The 25,801-nt window shown below is 49.2% G+C and overlaps 1 protein-coding gene across 7 annotated transcripts in view; it reads left to right on the forward strand.

Moving 5' to 3' along the window:
• Positions 1-760: 760 nt before the first annotated feature.
• The window catches only part of LOC138764863 (ligand-dependent nuclear receptor-interacting factor 1-like), a 38,905-nt gene continuing 13,864 nt past the window's right edge, over positions 761-25,801 (forward strand). Inside the window, exons 1-3 of one of the 7 annotated variants that reach the window (XM_069941247.1) lie at positions 2,496-2,666; positions 3,973-4,102; positions 9,856-11,060. In XM_069941247.1, the coding sequence (XP_069797348.1) occupies positions 10,038-11,060 (1,023 nt within the window). In that variant the 5' untranslated portion in view covers positions 2,496-2,666; positions 3,973-4,102; positions 9,856-10,037. Of the gene's footprint in view, positions 858-2,491; positions 2,667-3,972; positions 4,103-4,642; positions 4,805-5,319; positions 5,492-9,855; positions 11,061-25,801 lie in introns of those variants that run through there. The other 6 variants (XM_069941249.1, XM_069941250.1, XM_069941248.1 and 3 more) reach the window with 6 other exon arrangements.

A 25,801-nucleotide genomic window follows, 5' to 3' on the forward strand; every position in this document is an offset into this window, starting at 1 on the left:
TATTAAAATACATCCTATCATATTTGTTCTTCTTCGATACTTCCGTTAGTCAATATGATGGCTTTCCCACTAAAGTCCACAGCATCATGTTCACTTTTTCAGCTGTCTCCCCCATCCTTTCTCTCCTTCTATACTCAATTCGCTCCTACCAATGGGATTATTCCCTTGCCTGTAACATGGAGACCAGAAATAGAGTTCTTTCTGATGCAGTTTTTATATAGATTGATATAATTTCAATTTGACAATGCTTTCATGAAGATGAATTCTTTGGGAATTAACGTCATCTGTTTCACCACCAACAAAACTCCTTGGGCTACCTCTATAATCCACCATATATTTTTTTAGTGAATAAAGAGACTCTGTCTCCGATACCTCAGGGGTGCTTGTTTACACAGAGAGTGGGTAATACCTGGAACCCACTGCCTGCTAAGGTGGTACAGGGATATGCAATCGCCCACGTTGAAGTGGCATTTTAATGGACAAATAGGCGCGTTCCTAATGCGGGGAAATTGGTTCAGTGCAGGAAGGGACCGTTTCTCTGCCGAGATGGAGCGGTGGGCACATGGGGGCTGAAGGATGCGAGCGAGGGAAGAATTCGGACCGCGAACGTTAAGGAGTAGGTGGAGGAACTCGGGGCCCACGTGCTGGCAAAGCAGAAGAGAATGGACACGATGCAGAGCGCAGTAGCAGCGCAGCTCGCGTTCCCGGAAAGATCAGACCACGTGGCTCCGTGACCTCGAACTGGGTTGTTACCCAGAAAGCTCGATCGAAACAGGCAGCAGGAACAATAGCGTCTCCAGCTACCGGCTGATTGACAGTTGCATTCGCTGCAGCTGCGACGACGCACCACTGCATGGGTGAGTTAAGACTCCAGTACATGCCCTTTTAATGGAGAGTCAGCCCTTGGCTTGTCTGCGCGTTTATTAAGCTGCTATTTCCCGTGAAGGAAGCCGTGTGATGATAGAGTGGGGAAAGACTGCCCCGTGTCCACTGACGCTTGTAAGCGGCAAGAAACTAAAGCTTCTTATTCGATGCACAGCAGAAATGGACAGAAGTGGAGTTCCGACCACAGTGCCCTCTGTTACACCGTCAGAATGACTAGGTCGATGCAAGAATAGTGCCTTGTAAAACGGATGCCTTATTATTCGGGGCAGGTGACTGAAGTCGCTCGGCCAGCTTTATTCTTGTCGGTCGCAGGAGGGTGGGCGTAGTGATGAGGGGAATTTTCAGCTACTGGAACCCAGGCCTCGCTGCCTGGTGTCACCTGCCCCCTCTCTGCATTCCAAGCAACTGCATTTGCCCGCGTCAGCACACTGAAATTTATTGACCAAGGACGGGAGAAGGCACGCGTTTCCGCTGCACTTGACTTAGACCGCCCTCCTTCCCCATTTTGTTGTTGTTGTACCCGTTCCAGAACGCGTAAACGTCCCCTCCCTCTGCCCTTCAAAGTCTCAGATCCGTTTCCAGCGGACTCCTCTGTTGGCTCAGCACACTCCCTGTTCGGAGAGCAGTTTAAACAGGGAAGTCTGCAGACGCTGTGATTGCAGTGTAATGGACAAAAGTGCTGGAGACGCTCCGTCGGGCACGCAGCTCCAGCACTTTTGTCATTTACCTGTTGCATCGACCCGGAAAAGGCTCCCCAGGCCACCCCACATCGGCCTCATTTGGATCTCTCAGCGCCTCAGAAGGGAACGCGAAAATTGCTCCTTGGTCGTCACCTATTTCGTAACTTTTGCCCTTACCTCCCTCGTTTGGTCTTGCTCCCCCCGTCCCCACCTCTCTCCTTGCCAATTCTCAGCCCGCGCTGTTTATCACTCCACCTTGTTCACCACTCCCTCACGGGACCTCTGTTCACCGAGTTCTCGACATATCACCAGTCTCGGAACGTCACCCACTGACGCTGTGGACGCCCCGCGTTCCTCCGGCAGGTGTTTGGAGAGTTATTCGCCATCCACATAACTTGGCCTCGTAGCTGACTCAATATTCCACCCACCCCTTATCTTGCAATGATCTCCCCCAAACCACCGGGATTCTACACTCTGCAGTAACTCTCTGAATTCACTGTCTGAAGCTGGACAAGGAATTACCACCTCTTGTTTTCCTGAATGCGCCCAGCCCCTCAAGAATTTCATTCACCCTTTAACTCGGAATTACAGGTGATAAGTGGAGGTGAACTCACCGCCAAATGAGAGGAAGGAGGTAACGTTAGCACAGGATAGAAATCTTTAAGTACTGGGCGTTCAGCAAGCTGCGAATGAAGGGTGCACAGTTGGAATAGGCTGTTGTCCGATTGAGAATTTAAAACCGATAGCAGAGGCTGACAACGGGATAGCAATGGTGCGGGGGAGGCGGACAACCACAAAACATCAGTAGAGGAGAAAAAGAAATAACGAGCGCCGATCCTGCCTTTGCAGCGAGAGGTCCCCGGTTTATATTGACCCTGGCAGCCTCCAGCCCGTGCCCCAGCCAGGCTCGCGCGCCGCCTTGATTGACAGCTGGGCGTGTCCACAGGACGCGGACGGCGCCCGCGGATCGTCGGAGGACCAAGGCGAAGCGCCGAGCGGGGCTGCCGGGTCGGCAGGCGCGGGTAACCGCTGTTTCCCGGACGCAGGCCCAGCCTGAGGACGGCGCTTGGTCGGGGCCGGCGGGGAAGCGGCCGAGCGAACGTGGGTTCAGTTGGCGGTCGGTCGCGGGCCTGCTGCAGGCCACACTACGTTGGGGAGTGGAGAAGCAGCGATATCGTAACCGACCGCAGGGCTCGGGGGCGCGCAGCTGGAGCGGGACGTGGTGCGCTGGAGACCGTGGGAGGGCAGGGTGGAGGAGGCCGCGAGGCGGCGCTGCAGGCCGGGGGCAGGCGGTCAGGGGAAGGGGAGGAGGAGAGGGTAGGAGGGGGAAGGACGGGAGGGATGAGGAATTGGGGAAGGCGGAGGAGATGATGAATAGGAGGAGCGGAGAGAATGAGGGGGTGGGGCGGAGGGGGAGTGGATGGCAGGGGCGAAGGAAGGGGTGAAAGGGGGCGATTGGGGAGAGGGGGTGGGGGGGAAGTGGGAGAAGGGACGGGGCAATGGGAGGGGGAGGGGAAGAGGGGACAAGAGAGGTATGAGGGGAGGGGTGGGGGGCCGGGGAGGGGAGGGGTGGGGGGCCGGGGAGGGGAGGGGTGGGGGGCCGGGGAGGGGAGGGGTGGGGGGCCGGGGAGGGGAGGGGGGCCGGGGAGGGGAGGGGTGGGGGGCCGGGGAGGGGAGGGGTGGGGGGCCGGGGAGGGGAGGGGTGGGGGGCCGGGGAGGGGAGGGGTGGGGGGCCGGGGAGGGGAGGGGTGGGGGGCCGGGGAGGGGAGGGGTGGGGGGCCGGGGAGGGGAGGGGTGGGGGGCCGGGGAGGGGAGGGGTGGGGGGCCGGGGAGGGGAGGGGTGGGGGGGCCGGGGAGGGGAGGGGTGGGGGGCCGGGGAGGGGAGGGGTGGGGGGCCGGGGAGGGGAGGGGTGGGGGGCCGGGGAGGGGAGGGGTGGGGGGCCGGGGAGGGGAGGGGTGGGGGGCCGGGGAGGGGAGGGGTGGGGGGCCGGGGAGGGGAGGGGTGGGGGGCCGGGGAGGGGAGGGGTGGGGGGCCGGGGAGGGGAGGGGAGGGGGGCCGGGGAGGGGAGGGGAGGGGGGCCGGGGAGGGGAGGGGAGGGGGGCCGGGGAGGGGAGGGGAGGGGGGCCGGGGAGGGGTGGGGGGCCGGGGAGGGGGGAGAGTGGGGGGGAGGGGAGGGGGAGAGTGGGGGGGAGGGGTGGGGGAGAGTGGGGGGGAGGGGTGGGGGAGAGTGGGGGGCAGGGGAGGGGAGAGGGAGAGTGGAGGGGAAGAGGAGGCGGGGGTGGTGGGGGGGGGAAGAGACAAGGGGAAAGGAGAGGGAGTAATTTTTGTTTGAATTGATTAGTGTTTTTCTTGAATGATCAGTTCTCATTGAGAACGTAAATAAGAGCATGCAGTATGTACTTTCAGCCCAACTCTGGAGATCTGTCACCATATAACGCGAGTGAAACGTGGAATTTTGCAGATGCTGTGATTGTAGTTAAAATACACAAATGCTGGAGGAACTTCGCTTGAAGACGGGCTCAGGCCCGAAACGTCGGTAATTTATCTTTACCTCCTTTAGCTTCTGCGAGACCGTCTTAGTTGCTGCAGCATTTCTGTTTTATATAATGTGAGCAGGGGAAAATGTCTCGGAGAGATAGTAGCTTTTATGCGAGAGATCTCGGATAGAAAATCCATTTTTTTAAGAACACTGATAACTTATAGCGATGTATTTGATAAAGATGGGATGTGTGACAGCAGAGGGCCCCTAGGTCAAAATATATAACCCCAAACACCTTGGATATTGTAAGTGATGTTGCAGTATCCCTACAAAGTGATAAGCACACAGGAGCCTTTAGTCAACTAAATTCCACCGTTTTGGTCAGATCGAATTGCAATGGAAACATTCACTGGCGCGACTACTGTCAAAACCGATTAGCCGCAAGTAACCCAGATTAACGCCGGATTTAAAAGGAAAGCTGCCCGAAGAGCGGTGACGGAAGCCTCACCCACCAAGTTTTCCAGCCGTTTGTTCTGGTGGAAATTCCGTGTTCGGCGAGGACGGACGTCACCTCCAGTGGGCGACTGGATCACGTGGATCTCGAGTCCCACTCCTCGGGTCTTGACCATGAAAACGCCTCTGCCCTGCGGGCGCCGGTGACTCGCGAGCAGCGAAAGCAGATGGACACAGGTCCGCATGACACATCCGAATGGCATTTTTTGTTCGCGTGGCCTTTCACCAGTTCGGGGAACTCGAGAGGTAAAACTGCACCTCGAATGAAACAGACGAGTTGGGGCGGGATTTAACCTCCCCACCTTGGTGCGGACAAGCCTCTCTGATGGTTTCCGGACCTTGTGACTCACGGCTTCTTATCGGAAGAAAAGAGATTGATCAGCAAATGGAGCTCTGACGTCGCACGATGTAGTTGCACGCAGCCAGGGTCCGTTCGATCCCAAGACTGATGGTGGTCGCTGCGTCTCACTGGTTGACCAGTTCTGTTTTGGGGAGGATCATCCTGTTCAAAGAGGACTGGGTCCCTCTGGCGCCGGCTGCAAGATGTAACAAGCTTTGGCGGCTGAAGTTTGTGTCAGATTAGTGTCACCTCCATTTTAAAGCACCGTTACCAGCACTTTGGTAAAGATGCTCTGTAACCTCTTAAAAAAGAACTAGAGCTGGATTAGTACCTGGGATTCACGCCGGATCTTTCGAATTCCTGCGTGCAGCCTGGACACTCCCGGCTTTGAGAGAGGGTATGCAAGGTGCTCGTCTAAAAACACACACACAAATACTGGAGGAGCTCAGCCGGTCGCTCAGCGCCCATAGGAGGGGAAGATGTAATTACCTGAGCCCGTCTTCACGGGTACTCGTTTTGACAGGTTGGACGCGAACTGAAGCACACGAGGCCGGGGCATCTCAATACTGGAGTGTGAAAGTCCGCGAAGCGAAGTAACCCGTCGCTTTCCATGAAACCTAACGATATTTAGTCAGATGGATTTGTGCCAGGATTATAGTTCGCGGTATAATCTGTATCCTGCCGTGAATTTGATCGGTCGGTGTTGCAATGGCGCTGCGCAATAATCCTTCGGGATGTGCAATAGGGTCACGGGGTTTGCTCTGTCTCCTTTCCTCTAACTCCCCAGCTTCTTCCCTCTCCACTCAGAGGACGACCACTTCCTACTATCGTTTTTCACTTCTGCCCTCTCACCTCCATCCACTTCTGGTCTCTTGGCCTGTGCACCTGCACTTCTTTCCTCCCCGCCGCCGCCTTTTCACAGCCTATCTTGTCCTAACATTGATGAAGGCGAGGTATTTTCTACTTCCTTTTTTTTAAAAAAAACTTTATTTATTGAACAAAAGTTAAAATACAAATATTTCCTACTTTCTGTTGATGATGTGTGACCTGCTGAGTTTCTTCTGCATTTTGGGGCAAGAACATTGATTTTTTTTCCCCTCCAATTTTAGGTGATCCCCTATCCTGATCGGATTCCACTGTTTTCTTTTTTCCCATTAATATTTATAGTTTTCTCTCTATCCTTTTCCCATCCCTTCTTAATGGTTTCTCCCTCTCCTGTGTTCTGCTCCAATCACCTCTAATAGGCGCCTTCTTCCTATTCTATATTAGTTTTGACAAAGGGTTCATACCCTAAACGTGGACTGGCCATTTTTACCCACGCATGCAGTCTGATATGCTGAATTTGTCCAGTATTTCTTGGTCTTTTCAAGGTTCCGGCATCTTCATTGTTTGTGTTCTATATGGAAAAAAAAGATAGTTAGCACCGGTCAGACACAGCAGGAATGGGCTGAGCACCTCGGGCCAAAAAGCGACGCTGGTTTTCGCTACTCGCCTCTGGCGGAGGCTCGGTCGGTGTCAGGGCCCTCGGGGTGGGGGGGGCGAGTGGGTGGGGTTCTGGAAGCTGAGCCGTTATCGCAGCGCCCGACGCTCACTGTCAGCGCAGATCTTGCGCCGTCTAATCAATAGCAACATTTTAACATGCAAGGTATGAGCACCTCAGGCCAGAAGGCGACGGGGTGGGCAGATTTGACTGGGTGATCCAGTTTGGTTTTGCTGTGCCGCACCGGACTGACCACCTTTCATAAGGGGTAGTCGTGCCAATTGTTATTTAATTAACCACGTGTTCTGAGTTTAAAAATCGGCGTCCGATGCTCATCTCATTGCAATTTCAGAGAATCATTTGTTAAGCAGGTGCTAAGTTTAGGGGTTGCTGTCCCCTTTCCCCCTTAAAGACGGGTAAACTGTAAACTCAGATGGCAACCACATGCAATTTTAATAGGTTGCCTCTATTATTTCCTGAGAGGCGAGTATTGCCGGCAAAACCGGTATTTTTCACTGTTCATTGCTGCCTTCCACAATTTTTATACCTCTGTAGTTTGTGTGGCGACGCACCTTCATTATACCATCAGGTGGGGTCGCACTGTTGCACTTAATTTATCCGCCAATCGCTGTGATCGCAGAACGGGGCCAATATATAGATGTAATTCTCAGTATTCTGGTAACACATCTGAGGAGGCAGGTGTAAATATATGCACCCTTGCATAGACTTGTTTTTCTATGCGTGACTGATTATTGAGAAGATATTGACTGAGCAGAATTCAGATAATGGGTTCATTCTTACTTGGATAAGTAGCTATGAGCCAAACACAGGCAAATGGCACAGACGACTTGGTGGGTATTGACAAGATGGACTGAAGGGCTATTTAAGTGCTGTAAAATTATGAAATACTGTGTCCCTTATTAAAATTGCTGTTTTTAGTGTCAGGTTACATTGCATCACAGAAGGTGACAGAAGACTTCTAGTTTAACCCAGAATGTCATCTGCTTTCATGTTTGGCATTCAGAACTGATGCAAGACACACAGAGAAAGTACCTCCAATGGAAACAAAATGCTTTCAATTTGCAACATAAAACAAAAACTGGAAAGATACTTTGGAAGGCCAGCAAGGTCTTTCAATTTAGTGTCCTGCATTGGGTGCTTATATTGTGCGTTCCTTGAGATTGGAGAAATCAAACACTGGGTGAATTCAAAACACTATTCACTTCATTTGGAAGTAACAAGGGCCGAGAAGTGAAGAAAATATTCATCTTTGTTGCTCAAAGACAGGATGGTTTGCTGGATTTCTGGTAGTCACCAAGCCAGTCAGTGAAGCTGGGAGTTTCCGTTGGCCACCCTTGTTCTACTGTCTATCTCATGTCTCTTTTCTTCCACCTCCCCATCCCCTGGCTTTCTCTCTTTCCCTATCTCTGTCTCCTTTCCTCCAGCTATTCCTCCCCCCCCCCCACTTCCCTGATCAATTCTCGGCATCTCTCCTGGCCTCCTATCCATGTCCATGTATGGCCTCTTGGCTGTTGGTCTGTGCTCCTCCCTCCACCATTTTATTCACGTGTCTGCATGCTTTTTGCTCATGACGACAAAGGGCTCAAGCTCGAAACGTTGGTTATGTATCTTTGCCTCCTGCGGACCCTGGAGGATCCGCTAATCTTCTCCAGGACTTTTGTGCATTAATTGCAATCACAGCATCTGCAGACTCTTGTTTCAATGAATGTCTAAAGCCTTTATTGTGTTTGTATTTGCTGATAGTAAAGCCCAGTGTTGTGGGTGGAGACCATGAGCATTCTTTTATCTGAACTTTTTTTTTGCTGTCTGGATGTTTACAGGTCCTGCTCTGGACACTGCTTCTTGCAGTTTTTTTTAAGAAAATCACAACCTATTAGATGCCTTGAAGCTAGAATGAACATTTTTACTTTGGGACTCAAATGGATGCCAGATTTCTAAAGCAGATTGAAACCCAAGTGAGGCTTGCCTGTGCTTGTAGTCCTCAGATAGTTAGACTGGCTGCATCATTTTGTGACATGGTAACTGCAAAGCATTGGACCATGAGTCTCTATACAGAGGATCAGTAAAATAGCCAAGAGGATAATTGGGGTCTCCCTTTCCTTAAGAGATGAAATTTACTGGGAGTATTGTCTAAAAGGGGCTCAAGGAATTATAGAAGCTAAGTGCCCAGAACCTTCAATCCACTACCACCAAGAAGATGGGGCAGGAGTATCAAAATCAGGATTACCAGGCTCTCAAAAACTGGTGGCAGGTCGACAGGAGTTGGGAGTCTGGCGGCGGGTCGGCAGGAGTTGGGAGTCTGGCGGCGGGTCGGCAGGAGTTGGGAGTCTCTGGCGGCGGGTCGGCAGGAGTTGGGCGTCTCTGGCGGCGGGTCGGCAGGAGTTGGGCGTCTCTGGCGGCGGGTCGGCAGGAGTTGGGCGTCTCTGGCGGCGGGTCGGCAGGAGTTGGGAGTCTCTGGCGGCGGGTCGGCAGGAGTTGGGAGTCTCTGGCGGCGGGTCGGCAGGAGTTGGGAGTCTCTGGCGGCGGGTCGGCAGGAGTTGGGAGTCTCTGGCGGCGGGTCGGCAGGAGTTGGGAGTCTCTGGCGGCGGGTCGGCAGGAGTTGGGGGTCTCTGGCGGCGGGTCGGCAGGAGTTGGGGGTCTCTGGCGGCGGGTCGGCAGGAGTTGGGAGTCTCTGGCGGCGGGTCGGCAGGAGTTGGGAGTCTCTGGCGGCGGGTCGGCAGGAGTTGGGAGTCTCTGGCGGCGGGTCGGCAGGAGTTGGGAGTCTCTGGCGGCGGGTCGGCAGGAGTTGGGAGTCTCTGGCGGCGGGTCGGCAGGAGTTGGGAGTCTCTGGCGGCGGGTCGGCAGGAGTTGGGAGTCTCTGGCGGCGGGTCGGCAGGAGTTGGGAGTCTCGGGGCGAGTCGGGATGAACAGTATCCTATAAACTCTGAAAATCATCCAAATATTTATATTTATTTTGATTATGTGATCATTATAGTGTGTATTGTGTGTTTTTGTATGTGACATGGTCTGGATAGACACTGTTTTGTTGTGTTGTATATGTACAATCAGATGATAATAAACCGGAACTTGAAATTTATTCTTGGATATCAACAGAAGAAGCAAAGCCATCCCAAACGGAAATCCTTTGTTGAGGGTTCAGCCTCTGACTCCCACTACATGCTCAGATGGACTCACTTTGGTTATGGACTCACAACTTGGCCCCTTCTTTCTCCAATCTCAATCACCCTGGATGCTCTTTATTCCTAGACAGAAGTTGAGCTGTATTTCTCACAAAATACCTGTTCGGATCAAGGATTTCTGATTAAGTAATGAACAATCAGGTTTTTATGATGGGACCTGCTCCAATCTGAAAGATTGAATGTAAATTCAACAAAGCATATTAAATGCCGGTTGGTAGTGTTTTATTTGGGATTTAATCCAGCTAACAATCTTTCACCTTTTTCTTTGTGTTTACAGAACTTGAAGATCCTGACCATCCTCCGAGGTTTGGTAACTGCTGCCTCCTTTGGCTTTGTAACATCAAAAGGTGTCCAGCAAGTGTTTGCGCTCATTTTGAGTCTGTCTCCCACCACCTTCTCCATTTTGTAATATCACAAGTCAAGGATTTCCTCTGAGGATTTTTTTTATCCACAAGAACTATGAGCCAAAGCCAGCTGAGTCATGAGCCTCAGTCAGCACTTACTCCAAAGCCTTGCAGCCTAGCCAGCGGCTGTGAACAGGTCCACTCCTCAGTCGCCTCACCAGCAAGTGGCCTGGCTGCTGGCCCTTCTCCTGCCACCAATTTTGGTATGGTGCAGAATGTGGCCAGCCCTGGTACCTACATCCAGATCCCTATCAATGCTGAGGTCTACTGTGTTTCCACCTTCTCCTTGCCCATGGCAGTCCGGAAGAAGATCTATGGAGTCACCTACAACGTGCCCAAGGCAAATGATAGCAAGCCCACCACAGCCATTTACATCTGTCCAGTCAACACAGTTAAACTGATAGAGACCAAAAACCTCCTGCCTTTGGCTCACAAGCCAACATCGTTGGTCTGTGGGGCAAAGAGTATGACTGGTTTGGAGAAGCCCATTTCCTCACCAACACCCAAAGTGCCAAGTAAGGAAATTTCCTTAAGGAGACAAGACACCAAAATGAATTGTGCTAGAAAGGAATCTGCCATTACTCCAACACCTGTCTCTGTAAAATTTTGCAGCAACCTGGCCTCCCAAGTGCTGAAAACGTTCGTGAGGCAGCCAGGAAAAGGGGGCAGCATGGACAGTTTGATAAAGACTTACTTTAGCAGCCCGCTGGAGATGAAGACTGCAAACTCATTCAAAGATAATGCACTGCTCCTCTTCAATGGGCAATTGTTTTTCCTAGCCCACAAAGGCACTGAGATTCCCACTGGGGCAGATAAAGGGAAGCTGTCGGAAAAGGAATTGGGGACGCAGGAGGTAAAAATGGTTCCAGGTGAGCCAGATGGTTTTCAATCAAGGATTGATGCTGGTCACACCTTAGCCAGCTCATTGGTTGCAAAACTGGACATTGACTCGTGTGAAACAAAATGTAATCTTGAGACAAATAGAAAAGAATGTGCTGTATTGAGAGATGCCAGCTTAAATACCCCTACAGATACCTCTGCCATAACTCAGCAAAATGGATCGGAGCTAGCACAACAGGTGAAAAGCTTTTGTAACTACTAAATAGTATAAATGCAATTACTGTTGATCATAATTGTGAGTCTTTTATGAAATTTGATTATTATTTTCTTGGGGGAATGCTCTTTTTGTGCATTGTTTATTTTTAATACTACATGGAATGACCCTTTATAATGATTGAAAAGGACCTCAGCCACTTCAGTCCAAGGCTTTTTTTTGTATGTTGCACTGTTTTTCTCCTGTTCTAGCTGTGTTTGCATACTTGTGAAGTTGGCCTCATTTTGTAGTTTTGTCTTTTTTTTTCCTCTGCAAGTTTAAGTTTTTTAACATCTGACTGTACATGATAAAACTGTTTCTCCAAACCATGGTGTAGAGACACAGTACATATTAATTTAAAATTAATATATATAAATATTTTGTGATGGTTTATTTGGTTGCAGGAAACCTTTCATCAATCTCACGGCCTATGAGAAGAAGCTATTTCCCAGCCTGCCCATCCTGATTTTGATGCTCCTGTACCTCCTTTTAGATAGATGGAAGTGAGTAACAAGTATCTAGATATGCACTGAGGAACCACCTGAACAAAGCAATGGAGGATGAGTCAGTAAGTTTGGAGATGACAAGAAGATTGGAAGAGTTGTGGAGAATGTAGGTTACAACAGGATATAGACAAGGTGCAAATTGGTTGGAGAAGTGGGAGATGGAATTCAATCCAAAAAAGTATGAAGTGATGAACTCTGGAAAGTTGAACTTGAAATCAGAATAAATGATTAACGGTAGGATTCTTAACAGTGTGGAAGAACAGAGGGTCCTTGGGGTCCAAATTGATAGATCTCTCAGTTGCCACGCAGGTTGATGGGGTAGTTAAGAAGGCTTATGACATGCTGACTTTGATTAGTCAGATTGAGTTCAAGAGTTATGAGGTAATGTTGCAGCTCTATAAAACTGGTTAGACCAGACTTGGAATATTGTGTTCAATTCTCATCACCCCATTGTGGGAAGGATGTGACAGCTTTGGAGAGGGTGCAGAGGAGATTAACCAGGATGTTCCCTCATTTGGAGAACGTGTTTTGTGAGGCACTGTTTCCAGAGTTGGGGCTTTTCTCTTTTGGTGAGAAGGATGAGAGCTGATTTAATAGCAGTCAATAAGGTTATAAGAGGTATAGATAGGGTGTGCACCTAGCACCTTTATCTTGGCGTGACCGTAGCAAATTACAGAGAATGTCTATTTGAGGGGAGGTGAGACATCTGGAGTAATTTTTTTTGCATAGAACAATGGGTGCCTGGAATACATTACCGGGATGGTGTGGAGGCTGCTACAAATGGGACATTTTAAAGACTCTTTGAACAGGCACATGGATGGAAGAAGCATAGAGGGTTATGGGTGTAAAGTGGTCAATATCAAGCCCTGGGGGCTGATGGGACTATCCAAGGGGTTGATAATGCTTGGTGGGGTGGGGGGGGGGGTGTCGTTTGAACTTTTGCGGAGCAAAGCAGGAGCGGATCAATGGAAGATAGCACCTATTGCTTGAGTGAGTCTTGGTGGCTGCCATGTTGTATTTGGCGACAGCCTTTGAATAAGTTGAGTGAATGGGAGGACTGGGATCACCTTGATGGTCTAAAAGTTTGAGAATTTTTCATGCAGTGGATGAAAGTCTGCAGTCTGCAACGTGCTGCTTGCAAAGGTAATGGAGGCAGGTACTCTCAAGCTTTGGGACTGGAATCAATCACCAATGCTGTTGAATGGGATTAGTGTACACAAGTGCTTGATGTTGGGCATAGATGTACGACTTTATGGCACTTCTGACAAGTGGAGTCCTGCTTGGTATTCTAACAGGCTGGAGGTCCTGTTTACGTTCCACACTTCAAAAACAAATGATTGCTTGTAAGTTTCAGTGGGAGCTTGTTAGCTGACAATAATAATAATTTCCTTACTGTTTGAATTTTTTTTTGTGTGTGTGTGTGTGTGTTATGAACTTTAAGACCTTTATAAGGCACATGCATGTTTTGGTTAGTATAGTAAAATCCCCATCATCCGGCACCTATAGCGATTGTGGATGTTGGAATGCTAATTTTCTGGTTGACTGAGACTCATTTTTCCAATGCCTCTAATATACCTGCATTAAGAATACACCATTAAAAAGACAAGCAACTGCAAACTAAAATAATGTGGGGGTGGAGAAAATCAGTATTAGAGTCTTTAATTATGTAAAGTTCACTTTAATCCGCGAAATCACATAATTTACAAAATTTAAATTTGAACCCTGGTGGCTGTAACACTGTTGCACGAGCTGCTACACCAACCACGCTGCTGATTTATTTAACCCTCTTCCCTCCCTTCACGCTGACCACCTGACTCACCTCCATGCAAGTGTCCTGGTCAGGCCCCTGTGCTGACCGCTGACTCACCTCAGCGCAAGTGTCCCGGTCTGGCCCCCCCCCCTCCCCCGTATTGACCGTCGAATCATCTCTGTGCAAGTGTTGCAGTCAGGCCTCTGCACTGATCGCTGACTCACTTCTGCGCGTATCCCAGTCAGCTCCCCATGCTGACCACCTGATGCAGCTCCACACAAGTGTCTCAGCCAGGTCCCCATGGTGACAACCTGACTTACCTCCACGCAAGTGTGCCGGTCGGGCCCTTGGCGTATCTTCCTTTAAATTCAAACCCCATTTGCGAGCGCTGTCTCTGCGTTGCGCTATCTGCTACTCCATTCGTGCTGCCGTTATAATTAAACCCACCTCCTATTTTACAGATAAAGCCTTTCTAACATACTTAATAATATACTAAATAATATACTAATAAAGATAAAGACGCTTACCTAGCAAAGATAGGAAGGCACTTTGGGAGAGTTGCCGCAGTGGTGAGTGGCATCGGCTGGCTCTTCATCCTGGGCGCTGCCATTTTATTCCATCTCCACTTTTTTGAAACTTTGTTCAAACAACTGATGTGAGCATTGCATGATCAGGGTCTCAAAGCAGGCTAAATGTTTACTCCCAACAGGTTGTGTGTTGCATCAGAGAACATTTACAATTTTTACCTCTTATTTTAACTTTTATTCAAAACTTTATGTATTCCAATTTATTTTAATTTTTATTTCCTTTTTTTTGCTGGTTGGTTAGGTTTCCAGTTGATTGGGTGCGGATAAGGTGTATTTTACTGTTCACGTATATTCTGATCTTAGTAATATTTTATTTCACAACTTGCTGCTGTAAAAGGTAAATGGGCACAAACCAAATGGTGAAATTAAGCATTAATTAAATTCTGGTGGAGAAGCTTCAAAAGGACAGAACTGTTGTTTAAATATTCGGTCGCATGGGCAGAAGCCAGCGTTTCGTGTGAATCCACTTTGGGTGTTGTACACTGGCAGTTTTATTCCAAATTTGGGAAGATCTGTGGTATTTAATGCAGCACTGTATTTTCAAGTGTTTATCAGAATTGATCATAACAGTTTTCTGTCCCCTTTTTATTCGCCATCTCCTTCCCCTTGGTGGAAATTGTTTTCGGCATTGCAGTGATAAATTGTTCATGGAGCATAAATCAGGTGCTGTGACAAAAAAGAGCAAACCGTGTCTGCTGTAAATTGGAAACAAATGCACACTGTTGGAAGAACTCAGAAGGCTGGAAGCAAATGGTGAGAAACAATTTAGCTTTGTGAGAAGGAGCTCTGCTTTTATAGCTCGAGGAAGGAGATTGTGGGTTTCTTTCCTTGTAATCTACTGAAATTCCCTATCCTCTGAGAGGAACCAAAAGGATCAGAAAACTGCAAATATAACACCAGTTAATCGAGAGACTAGTCTGGATAGCCTTTCATCTGTCATTTAGGAACTGCTGGAATTCATTATTGAGAAGGTCATTGCAGAACAGTGAGTAAATTGCACAGTTAAAGGGTTATGTGCAAGTCAGGTTTGTTGCATTGGCTAAGAGTTCCTTCAGGATGTAACAGATGACGTAGACAAAGGAAGATAAGTTGATGCAGCGGATTTCCAGAAAGATTTGAAAGAGAGTATGGTGGCTTTTAAGGCAGGGCTGCAAAGGAAAACACCGACTCGCGTTGTAACCAGCAAAGATCTCTTTTAATCTCTCTTAGACCACTCTCAGTTTGGCAGTTCTGAGAACGGAAGTGACATCATAACACTCCTGACATGTTTCTCAGCCAGCAGGCTTCATCCCTGAGGTGGAGAGGGTCCAGTGCCATCTCAGCACAGGCCCCAGGGACTCATGGTTAGTGGGCATTACAGGGATGATTCGAACGTGAAGCCCCGTTCCCCCGGCAGCCTCTTCAGAGAGCATGGAGTCAAGGATAATATCTAGGAATGGAAAACTGAAGTGGTCAACAGAATGATTAGGAGAAGTGGGTCATTTTTATTTTGGCATTGAATATCTCATTGATTCCCATTGGGATCTGGAGCTAGGACTGAACTAGTAGAATGTATCCTTATTTTCTTGAGTGACAGGCATATTCTGTGATGATGCAAAGATAAGTGGAATAGCAAGTTACGGGGAGAACACAGCCTGCAGAGGGATGTAGATAGGTTAAGTGAGCAAAGACAAGTTACGGGGAGAACACAACCTGCAGAGGGATGTAGATAGGTTAAGTGAGCAAGAATTTGTCAGCTGGAGTATATTGTGGGAAAATGTGAATTAATCACTTTGGAAGGAAGAATTAAAATGGAATTTGTTATTTAAATGGAATGAGTACAAAATATTGCGAACCACAGTTGTCGGCAGAATCACAAATAGCGACGAGGAAGCGTACAGGAGGGAGATAGTTCAGCTCGTTGAATGGTGTAATGACAACAACCTTGCACTCAACATCAGCAAAACCAAGGAGATGATTGTGAACTTAAGGAGGAAGTCCGGGAACACAACCCTATCATCGTCGAAAGCTCAGTAGTGGAGAGGGTCAAAAACTTCAAATTCCTGGGTGTCAACATCTCTGAGGATCTGTCCTGGAGCCTCCACGTGTAATCACAAAGAAGACTCACCAGCAGCTATACTATGTGAGGTGGCTGAGGCTGTTCGGTATGTCACCGAAGACTCTTGTAAACTTCTACAGCTATACCGTGGAGAGCATTCTGGCTGGTTGCATCACTGCCTGGTACCTGGTATGGAGGCACCAACTCTCAGGACAAGAATAAACCCTGGAAGGTTGTTAACTTGGCTTGTGACATCATGGGCACCAGACTCCACTCCATCGAGCACATCTACATGAGGCGGTGTCTTTTTTTTTTAAAAAAAAACCCAGCCTCTATCCTCAAAGACCCCAATCAACCAGGCCATGACCTCTTCGCTCTGCTACCACTGGGGGAAAAGGTACAGGAGCCTAAAGTCGAGCACTCAGCAGCACAAGGACAGGTTCTTCCCGCTCCCATCTGATTCCTGAATAATCAATGAACCAAAGACACTGCCTTACTTTTCGTGAACTATTATTAGTATATTTATTTTTATTTTTATAATAATGTTATAAGATGGTTATAATATATATGTTTGCACTATGGCGCTGATGTTGCTATTATAGGGGTATATTATAGGCCTCCGAATGGGGAAAGGGAACTAGAAGAGCAAATGTGCAAGGAAATAGCTGAGATGTGCAGTCGGAATAGGGTGGTGTTGGTTGGGGATTTCAATTTTCCTAACATAGATTAGGAAAGACTGTCGGTGAGAGGGTAGGATGGCTTAGAGTTTATACAATGCGTTCAGGACTCCTTTTTGCAGCAGTATGTAGAGATGCCCACTAGAGGGGGAGCAGTGTTAGATCTATTGTTTGGGAATGAAATAGGGCAGGTGACGGAGGTGAGCATTGGGGAGAACTGCGGATCCAGTGATCGTGGGTCCGTTAGGTTTAGCTTAATTATGGAAAGGGATAGGTCAGGTCCAAAGTTGAAGATATTCGAGTGGGGGAAGGCTAGATTTGAAGAAATGAGAAGGATTTGCAGAGAGTTGTGTGGGCTGATCTTTTTGCCGGAAAGGTTATAGAGGAAAACTGGAGGGTATTTAAGGATGAGATTTTGAGAGTACAGGATCTTTATGTTTTAGTCCGGCTGAAAGGCAAGACAAAAAGTTCAAAGGAGCCATGGTTTTCTAGAAAAATTAGGAAGTTGGTTTGGGATACGAGGGAGGCCTACACTAAAATAAGAAACAAGAGATTGATGAGATGTATAATTGTTACTTAGATTGCAGAAAGAACCTTAAGAGGGAAATTAGAAAGGCAAAAAGAAAGTATGAGGAGTCTATAGCTAATGAGGTGAAAGTGAATCCTAAGGGTTTTTACAGATACATGAATAGTAAAAGGAGGGTTAAGGATAGAGTAGGTCCACTGGAGAATGGGAACGGTGGACTATGTGAGGAACCTTATGAGATGGTTGAGATATTAAACGATTTTTTTCTTGTCTGTATTCACGAGGGAAAGGGACATTGGACTATATGAGACAGGTGAGGCCAATGGCTTAGTTATGGAAAGGTTAGGGATTAGTGAAGAGAGAGTTTTGGAGCTTCTCGGGTCAATAAAGGTGGATAAATCTCCTCGTCCTGATGGGATTTTTCCCAGGACGTTAAGGTAAGACAGGGGGCAAATAGTGGGGGCACTGACAGTGATTTTTTAACGATCACTGGAGGAGGGTGTGGTGCCGCAGAATTGGAGGGTTGCAAATGTAGTTCCATTGTTTAAAAAAGGCACAAGGTGCAGGCCAAGTAATTATCGGCCAGTAAGTTTGACTTTGGTGGTGGGGAAAATTATGGAGGGTATTCTTAGAGATAGTATGTACGAATATCTGGATAGGCAGGGATTGATTAGGGGCAGCCAGCAGGGGTGTATGAAGGGCAAGTCATGTTTGACGAATCTTATTGAGTTTTTTAAAGAGGTGACAAGAAAAATGGATTAAGGTAGGGTGGTTGATGTGATCTATTTGGATTTTAGTTAGGCTTTTGATAAGGTTCCGCATGTAAGGTTAGTAAGGAAGATTAATAGAGAGATAGTGAGATGGGTTCAGAGATAGCTGGAAGATAGACAGTAGAGAGTCATGGTGGACAACTGCCTGTCAGGATGGAAGCCTGTGAGAAGCGGTGTGCCTCAGGGATCAGTGCTGGGTCCCCTGATGTTTATCATTTATATTAATGATTTGGAGGAGGGGGTGGTTAACTAGGTAACCAAATATGCAGATGATACAAAAATAGGGGGAGAGGTGGATAGTGAGGAAGGTTTTCTTGGATTACAGAATGATTTGGTTTGTTTGGAAAAGTGGGCTGAAAGATGGCAGATGGAATTTAATGTAGACAAGTGTGAGCATTTCTGGGGAAAAAATAACCAAAATAGGACATATGAAGTTAAGGGGAGGGCATTGAGGTATGCAGAGGGACCTGGGGATTATGGTACAGAGCTCATTGAAGGTTTCCCAAGTAGAAAGGGTGGTTAAGAAGGGATATGGTATGTTGGCCATCATAAATCATAGTATAGAGTATAGGAGCTGGGAAGTAATGCTGCGACTGTTTAAGGCATTGGTGAGGCCAGGTTTGGAGTATTGTGTTCAGTTCTGGTCTCCAAATTATAGAAAGGATATAGATAAGTTGGAAAGGGTGCAGAGAAGATTTTTTGTCTGGCTTACAACATCTAGAGTACAGAGAAAGATTAAGGAGTCTGAGATTTTATTCATTGGAATGTAGACAGTTTGAGAGGGGATTTGATAGAGGTATTTAAAATTATGAAGGGAGTAGATAGATTAGATGTGAGTATTATACTGCCCTGAGGGCAGGGGAGGTTGGAACAAGAGGGCATTAGTTAAGGGTAAGGGGGCAAAACTTTAGGAGAAATGTTAGAAGATGCTTCTTCACTCAGAGAGTGGTGGCAGAATGGAATGATCTTCCAGAGGAGATAGTTGCGGCAGGGTCCTTTCTGTCATTTAAGAGAAGGGTTGGATGTGTACATAGAAATGAGGGGGTTGGAGGGTTATGGGCGGAGAGTGGGAGGGGGGGAACTAGTGGAGTTGTTCAAGTGAACCGGTGTGGACTTGAAGGGCCGATTATATGTTATATGGTTATAAAACACTGAATTTCATGACTTGTTCGTGACAATTCTGATTCTGATAAAAGGGATCTGGGGTCTTTAAAGTGAGGAACAAGTTTGGTAGGTCCAAGAAGTAACCAGTCTGAATGCAGATTAAGTACAAAGAAGGAATCTTTATTAATGTACAGGAAAGTTGCAACAGGGGTCGCATTCACTCTTGACTCACACAGTGGACACAACTAAACAGCCACCACAATCCATCATAGTAATATAGGTCATGGATAGTATAAAACAGTACCCACCACCCCTAGATAAGTGGCAGGCATGGTGCTACAGTAGATGGGAATAAATTACAACAGTCTCACGGACATGCATCAACTATAGCTCCCCATCCTTTAATGGAACACACCTTACAATGGTAATGGACTCTCAAGTGTTGCCCACGTCTTGCCACCTGGACTGGAACTAGGGTTTGATTCTCGGGTTGTGTGGGAAAGAACCAGCTCCTCCACATATTGGACATGACAGCAGCCGCTTGGCTGGGTCACATATATCCAAAATAGAGGTGATTAAGGGAGCCAATGGTGAAGTGTGTATCCATTCAAAGGAGCCAATAACAAGGTGTGCACTTGCCTGTGGGCAGGGTGAGCCTTGATTGGCAGGTGAGGTGTCTTCCATCCAGGTTCCTGCTGGAGGGGGTCACATGATAAAGCCTCAGCATAAAGAAGGTTCATAAGATTAATTCCTGGTGGAGGGGCTTTGCATCTGAAGAAAGGTTAGGCAGACTGGTCCTGTGCTAATTGAAAGGTGATTCCCGTTGCAGTAAAATGTATAAGATTACAGGGAGGATGCTGAGGAGATGCTCTCCCTAGTATGAGGGGCGGGGGGGAATGGTATCAGAATAAGGAATGATTTATTTCAGATGCAAGTGGAGAATTCCTTCACTTGGATGGTGTTGAATCTCTTGTGTTCACTTCCCCAGATAACTGCTAAAGTAGAATTATTGATTATATTTGTGGGGGCATTTGATGGACATTTAAACCATAAGGAAATCATGGGGTTTGGTGAAAGAGCATGATGGTGGCCTTGATATCCAAACTGGAGCAGCCATGGTCTTCCTGAAAGTTGAGCCTATTCTACTTTAGGCCTATTGGTGCTGCTTTTTATTGCATCAGGAACTGTTGTGGTCATATCAGGAGTTTAACCTGTCTCCCCATACCACTACTTATGAACTCAATACTCCTTTGCAATAAAGACCGGTTTTTCATTGACCTTCCTAATTACATGCACCTGCATGTTAATTTCTTTGTGTTTTAGGTACTAGGGATTGTAGATTCCAATATCTCAATATTTTGTAGCTGTTTGAAGAATGGTGTGGTTTCTCACCCTTCCAAAATGGATATTTTGTGGTGGCACACCCCTCGGCAGGCGAACTGGCCCTGCTTGTAATCCATGCGGTGGGGCAGCTGGCCAAAATGGCACCGTTGGGGGGGGTTTCCCCTTCTCAGTACAGGGCTCAGAAGCCCGCGCTGGAGGACTCACCCAGGCCCGGGCTGGGAGTATGTCAATAAGTCAGTTCTGCTCACTGAGCTCAACCCGTGTGTTGTGTGTTCTTTCAGTAGCAGTGTAGCTGCCGCTACAATTGGTGACCCCGACTGGTTCAAATGTCTTTGAACCCATCATGAACGAACCTGGGATAGTGCTATAGCCATCAAGCTGCCTGACTTCTGGGTTCAGGAGCTGGAGACCTGGTTCGGCCACACGGAGGCTCAGTTTCACCTCTGCCAGATTTAATCCGACCCGACCAAATTCTACCATGTGGTCGCCGCCCTGGACCACGCCACCGCCAAACGTGTGCTGCACCTCGTTCAGCACCCACCCGCCGAAGACAAATATGAGACCATCAAGCGAGTGCTCACTGGATCCCTCGGACTATCCAGGTGCCAGTGTGCCACTTGGATGCTGCAACTCAACACCTTGATGGAGCTGATGGACGAGATGCTTGTGCTCATGGGTGATCACACCAACTGTCCACACTTCGAGCACATTTTCCTCGACCATCTGCCCGAGGACATCCAGCCATTACGGCCCAACAGAGCTTTATCGACCCGAGGAAGGTCGCTCAGAAGCCCCAAGGGCTATTGTTCGAGCGATTCCAGGAGGGCTCAGCGGTCCAGCAGGTCATGAGGCCCGGGCATGACCTCACCAAGCCCGCCCCTAGTGCTACAGTAGAGCATCCGGCTCCTGCAGGGGCTACCAAGAGCATAACTACGGGAACGGCATCCACTCCAGGCCTCTGCTTCTGCCAACAGCGCTGGGGAGCCATGGCTCAGAAGTGTCATCAGCCCTGCTTGTTCCAGGGAAGTGACCTGGCCGGCTGCTGTTAATGGCTGCAGCGGCTGGCCAAGGACACAACCTCCTCTACCTGTGGGACTCAGTCAGTGGCTGACTGTTCCTTGTCGACACTGGGGCTCAGATCATTATCATCCCGGCCACAGCTATCGAGTCCAAGAACCGACTTCGAGGACTTCCCCTCTGTGTGGCCAAAGCAGCAGAGATCCGGACGTATGGAGACAAGACAGTCCACTTCCAGATCGGCCAACGAAAGTTCTCGTGGAGGTTCACCAACTAGTCCCTTCCGACCGCCATCCTGGTTGCCGACTTTCTCCTCACCCACCGGCTTCTGGTGGACATTCGGGGTAGGCGCCCGGTGGATGCCTGTACTTTCTAGGCCGTTCGCCTCGACGCCTCCTGCACAGAGCAGCCACAGATGGCCACGATCAGCACGCCCAGAGACAAGTTCCAGCAGATCCTGGACGAGTTCCCGACACTCTTCAAGCCACACTTCTCCACTGACTTGCTGTGCCACGGGGTGTTCCACCACATCCCCACCCAGGCCCCGCCGGTTCATGCCAAGGCACGTCAGCTCCTGCCTGACAAGCTCCAGGTGGCGGAGGAGTTTTTGCATCTGTTGGAGCTGGGGATCATTCGGCGGTCTGTCAGCCCATGGGCCTCGCCGCTCCACCTGGTCCCGAAAGCCTCCAGCAGCTGGCATCCCTGCGGAGTCTATCGACGGTTCAACAAGGCCACCGTTCCTGACATTTTCCCCATCCCTCACATCCAAGACTTTACAGCCAACCTGCATGGTGCGAGGGTTTTCTCCAAGGTTGACCTGGTGCGCAGGTATCAGCAAATCTCGGTGCACCTTGAGGACATACCTAAGACAGCCATCATCACCCCCTTCGGCTTGTTTGAATTCCTTCGCATACCGTTCGGGCTCAAGAACGCCACTCAGACCTTCCAGCGCCTCATGGACTCAGTGGGCAGGGATCTGGATTTCGTGTTTATTTACTTAGACGACATCCTTGTTGCTAGCAGGGATCGGGAGCAACACAAGGCTCACCTGCGCCCCCTCTTCTCCCGGCTGGCTGACTCCGGTTTCACCAACCAAGTGCCACTTTTTGAAGGAGACAATGCAGTTTCTGGGCCATACCATCACGGCCGATGGAGCCACGCCCGCCGTCATTCAGGTGGCTGCTATCGAGGAGTTCCCACATTCGGACAATCTCAAAGGGCTGCAGGAGTTCGAGGGTATGGTCAACTTCTACAACTGATTCATCCCGGGAGCTGCGCGCATCATGCAGCTGCTATTTGCCCTCATCGCAGCCAAGCACAAAACTTTCACCTGGACCCCAGAGGCTTTGCAGTGCATTCGAGGCCACCAAGGACGCCCTCACGAAGGCTAGCATGCTTGACCACCCACACACCGACCTGCATATGGCGCTCTACGTCGATGTCTCTGCCACAGATGTCGGCGCCGTCCTGGAGCAGCAGGTGATTGGACAATGGAAGCCGCTGGCATTCTTCAGTTGGCTTCTCCACCCACCGGAGCGTGTATAGCGCTTCCATGAATGTGAGTTACTGGGCATGTACCTGGCGGTGCAGCATTTCCACTATTGGAGGGGAGGACTTTTACCATCTTCATTGACCACAAACCCCTCATTCAGGCACTCGCGATGGCGAAGGACTCCTGGTCGGCCTGCCAGCAGCGTCACTTCTCCTTCGTGTCGGAGTTTACCACCGACATTCGGCGCAAGGCGGGGAAGGACAACGTGGTTGCCGTTGCACTCTCGCGACTGGCCATCTGCGTGCTGATGCCCGGCCTTGACTTCGACCAGCTCTCTTGGGACCAGAAGTCCGATGAGGAGATCTGAGCCTTCAGGACTGCCATCACGGGCCTGTGGTTCCGAGACGTCCCGACTCCAAGCGGCGGAATCACCGGCGTGTGTGATGTCTCCATGGGCACCCTGCAGCCAATGTTTCCCCAGCAGTGGCGTAGTCAAGTCTTCCATCAGATCCATGACCTTTCGCACCCATCCATCAGTTCCATGGTTTGGATGGTGGCAGAGCAGTTCATTTGGCACAGGCTGCGGAAGGAGATCGCGGGCTGGGCCAGAACATGCACCCATTGCCAGATGTCCAAGATACACAGGCACACCAGGGTGTCCATGCAAGAGTTTGAGCACGTCCGGGAATGGTTGAGCCACGTTCATGTGGACATAGTTGGGCCCTTACCCATTTCCCGGGACAACTGTTACCTGTTCACAATGGAGGACCACACCACTTGTTGGCCCGAGGCGATCCCAATGCTGGATGCCTCCAAGGATTCCTGCTCCTGAGCGCTGTTGCCCAGTTCGGCATTCCGAATCACCTCACCAGCGATCGGGGCATCCAGTTCACCCCTGTGCTCTGGGCACAGCTTGCCAACAGGTTGAGGATCGAGCTTCACTGTACCATGGACTATCACCCGCAGGCCAATGGGCTGGTCGAGTGTCTGCACCTACATCTTAAGTTGGCACTTATGGCCTGCCTCACTGGTCCTGACTGATTGGGTGAACTGCCTTGGGTGCTCCTGGGCATCCGCTCCACGCTCAAGGAGGATCTGCAGGTGTCATCAGCTGAGCTGGTCTACGGCGCACCACTGGCACTTCCTGGTGAGTTCATCAACGTGCCTCACAACCCCCAGCGGTTGCTGCATGAGCTGCTTCCCCACCTCTGGGCCCGCTTGGTCTCCTTCGCGCCCCAATGCTGCCCAGACACTGCACACGGCCATCTCACGTCTCCAGCAAGCTGCTTTCCTCAGATTACATTTTTATTTGGCGGGGCCCACCCGCGGGACCTCTGCAGAGACCTTATGAGGGGCTGTACAAGGTTGTCCAGCGTTCCGGATCTATGTTCACGCTGGACATTGGTAGAAGACGGGAACTGTTTATTATGGACAGGCTGAAGCCAGCGAACCTTGACCCCACTGAACCAGTGATTATGGCCCAGCCCAAGAAGCGAGGCCATCCAGCTATAAAGGACATTGGTGCTGGTTCTGGGGTGGCGGCACACCACTAGGCAGGCGAACTGGCCCTGCTTGTAATCCACTTGGCGGGACAGCAGGCCAAAATGGCACAGTTGGGGTTTTCCCCTTCTTCACAGAACAGGGCTCAGAAGCCCGTGCTGGGGGACCACATGACGCCCAGCTGACGTCGGCGCCCCCAGCGCGGTTCTCAGCCAGCTCCGGGCTTGGAGTATAAGTCCAGCCCAGCAGCCTGCAATAGATCAGTTCTGCTCACTGAGCTCAATCCATCTGGTTGTGTGTTCTTTCAGTAAATCTGTCGTCAGCAGACTCTTCTTCCAAGTCATTCATATAAAGTAAATTAGTGCATTGCCTGGCACCTCTTACAGTCAGAGAAAGAGAAGGAAAAGAGAGTCAACCCCACCTAGAGTCACCAGGTGTCTTTGGATTAGCCTCCAGTGCTTCTGCAGCCACACAAGACTCCAGTTCAAACCATCGGCAACCCGAGCCCAGATCTAAACCTCTGACACAATGAGGAAGACTTCAGCACCCAGGGCCCTTTGGGACCCCTCCTTATCCTCTGCATCGTCTCTAATCCTGCACTCCAAGCACTGTTTGCATGGTGCCAAATGACTGAATATCTTTTGGTTTGGGTGTGTTCCTATTATTACTCCAGTGTGAAAATGGATATAAAGAATGTTGAGAGGAAGAATGCAAATATTCATAGTTGTGTTATGTGCCCCTGACATCTTTGACTGTATGTCATAGAAATAGGGAAAGGTCATTCAGTGATATAATCCACTTTCTATTTATTATCGTTGTTCAATATCCCTTAAAGTCCTTGTTCAGCAATCTCTAATATAAAGTTATAGATTGAATTTCCAGCTACTACCTTTTATGAGAAATTTCCATTCTGTTCTTGTGTTCTGTCCTTGCCAGTTTCATTTTTCTGCTTCAGTTCCTGTCAACTTGTGTGGTCTGGCTCTCCCTGTGAGAATTTACCTGACTGGAACAGAAGACCCTTTCATTATCCAGTTTTGGTTCCCTGGCATGTTACTCTTGTAGGATGGGATCCAGCCTCCAGCTGGAACCTCTCTTCGTGGAAGATGCCCAGTTCCTCCATTATGGTTTTTTTCCCCCCCCAGCAAATCTTTGGTTCCACATTATTTTGGCTTGTTCCCCCTTCATCCTGTTAAAGTAAATTGCATCCCACTCTAGTAATGATACACAAAATGAGTCTTTGCCCTCCATTACTAAGCTAATCCTATCCAGCGATCACTTCTATTCTGTTTTTTATCACTTGCCCCTGCCCTTCCCCCCCCACCTCAACACTGGTTCCAGCAATGACTTCTTCCTGTGGAGCACATTGCAGAAGGAAATATTACAAAGCACAATTTAAAAATTTCTTCCTCTTCCCC

The sequence above is a fragment of the Narcine bancroftii genome, chromosome 5, assembly GCF_036971445.1.
Source record: "Narcine bancroftii isolate sNarBan1 chromosome 5, sNarBan1.hap1, whole genome shotgun sequence".
Lineage (NCBI taxonomy): Eukaryota > Metazoa > Chordata > Chondrichthyes > Torpediniformes > Narcinidae > Narcine > Narcine bancroftii.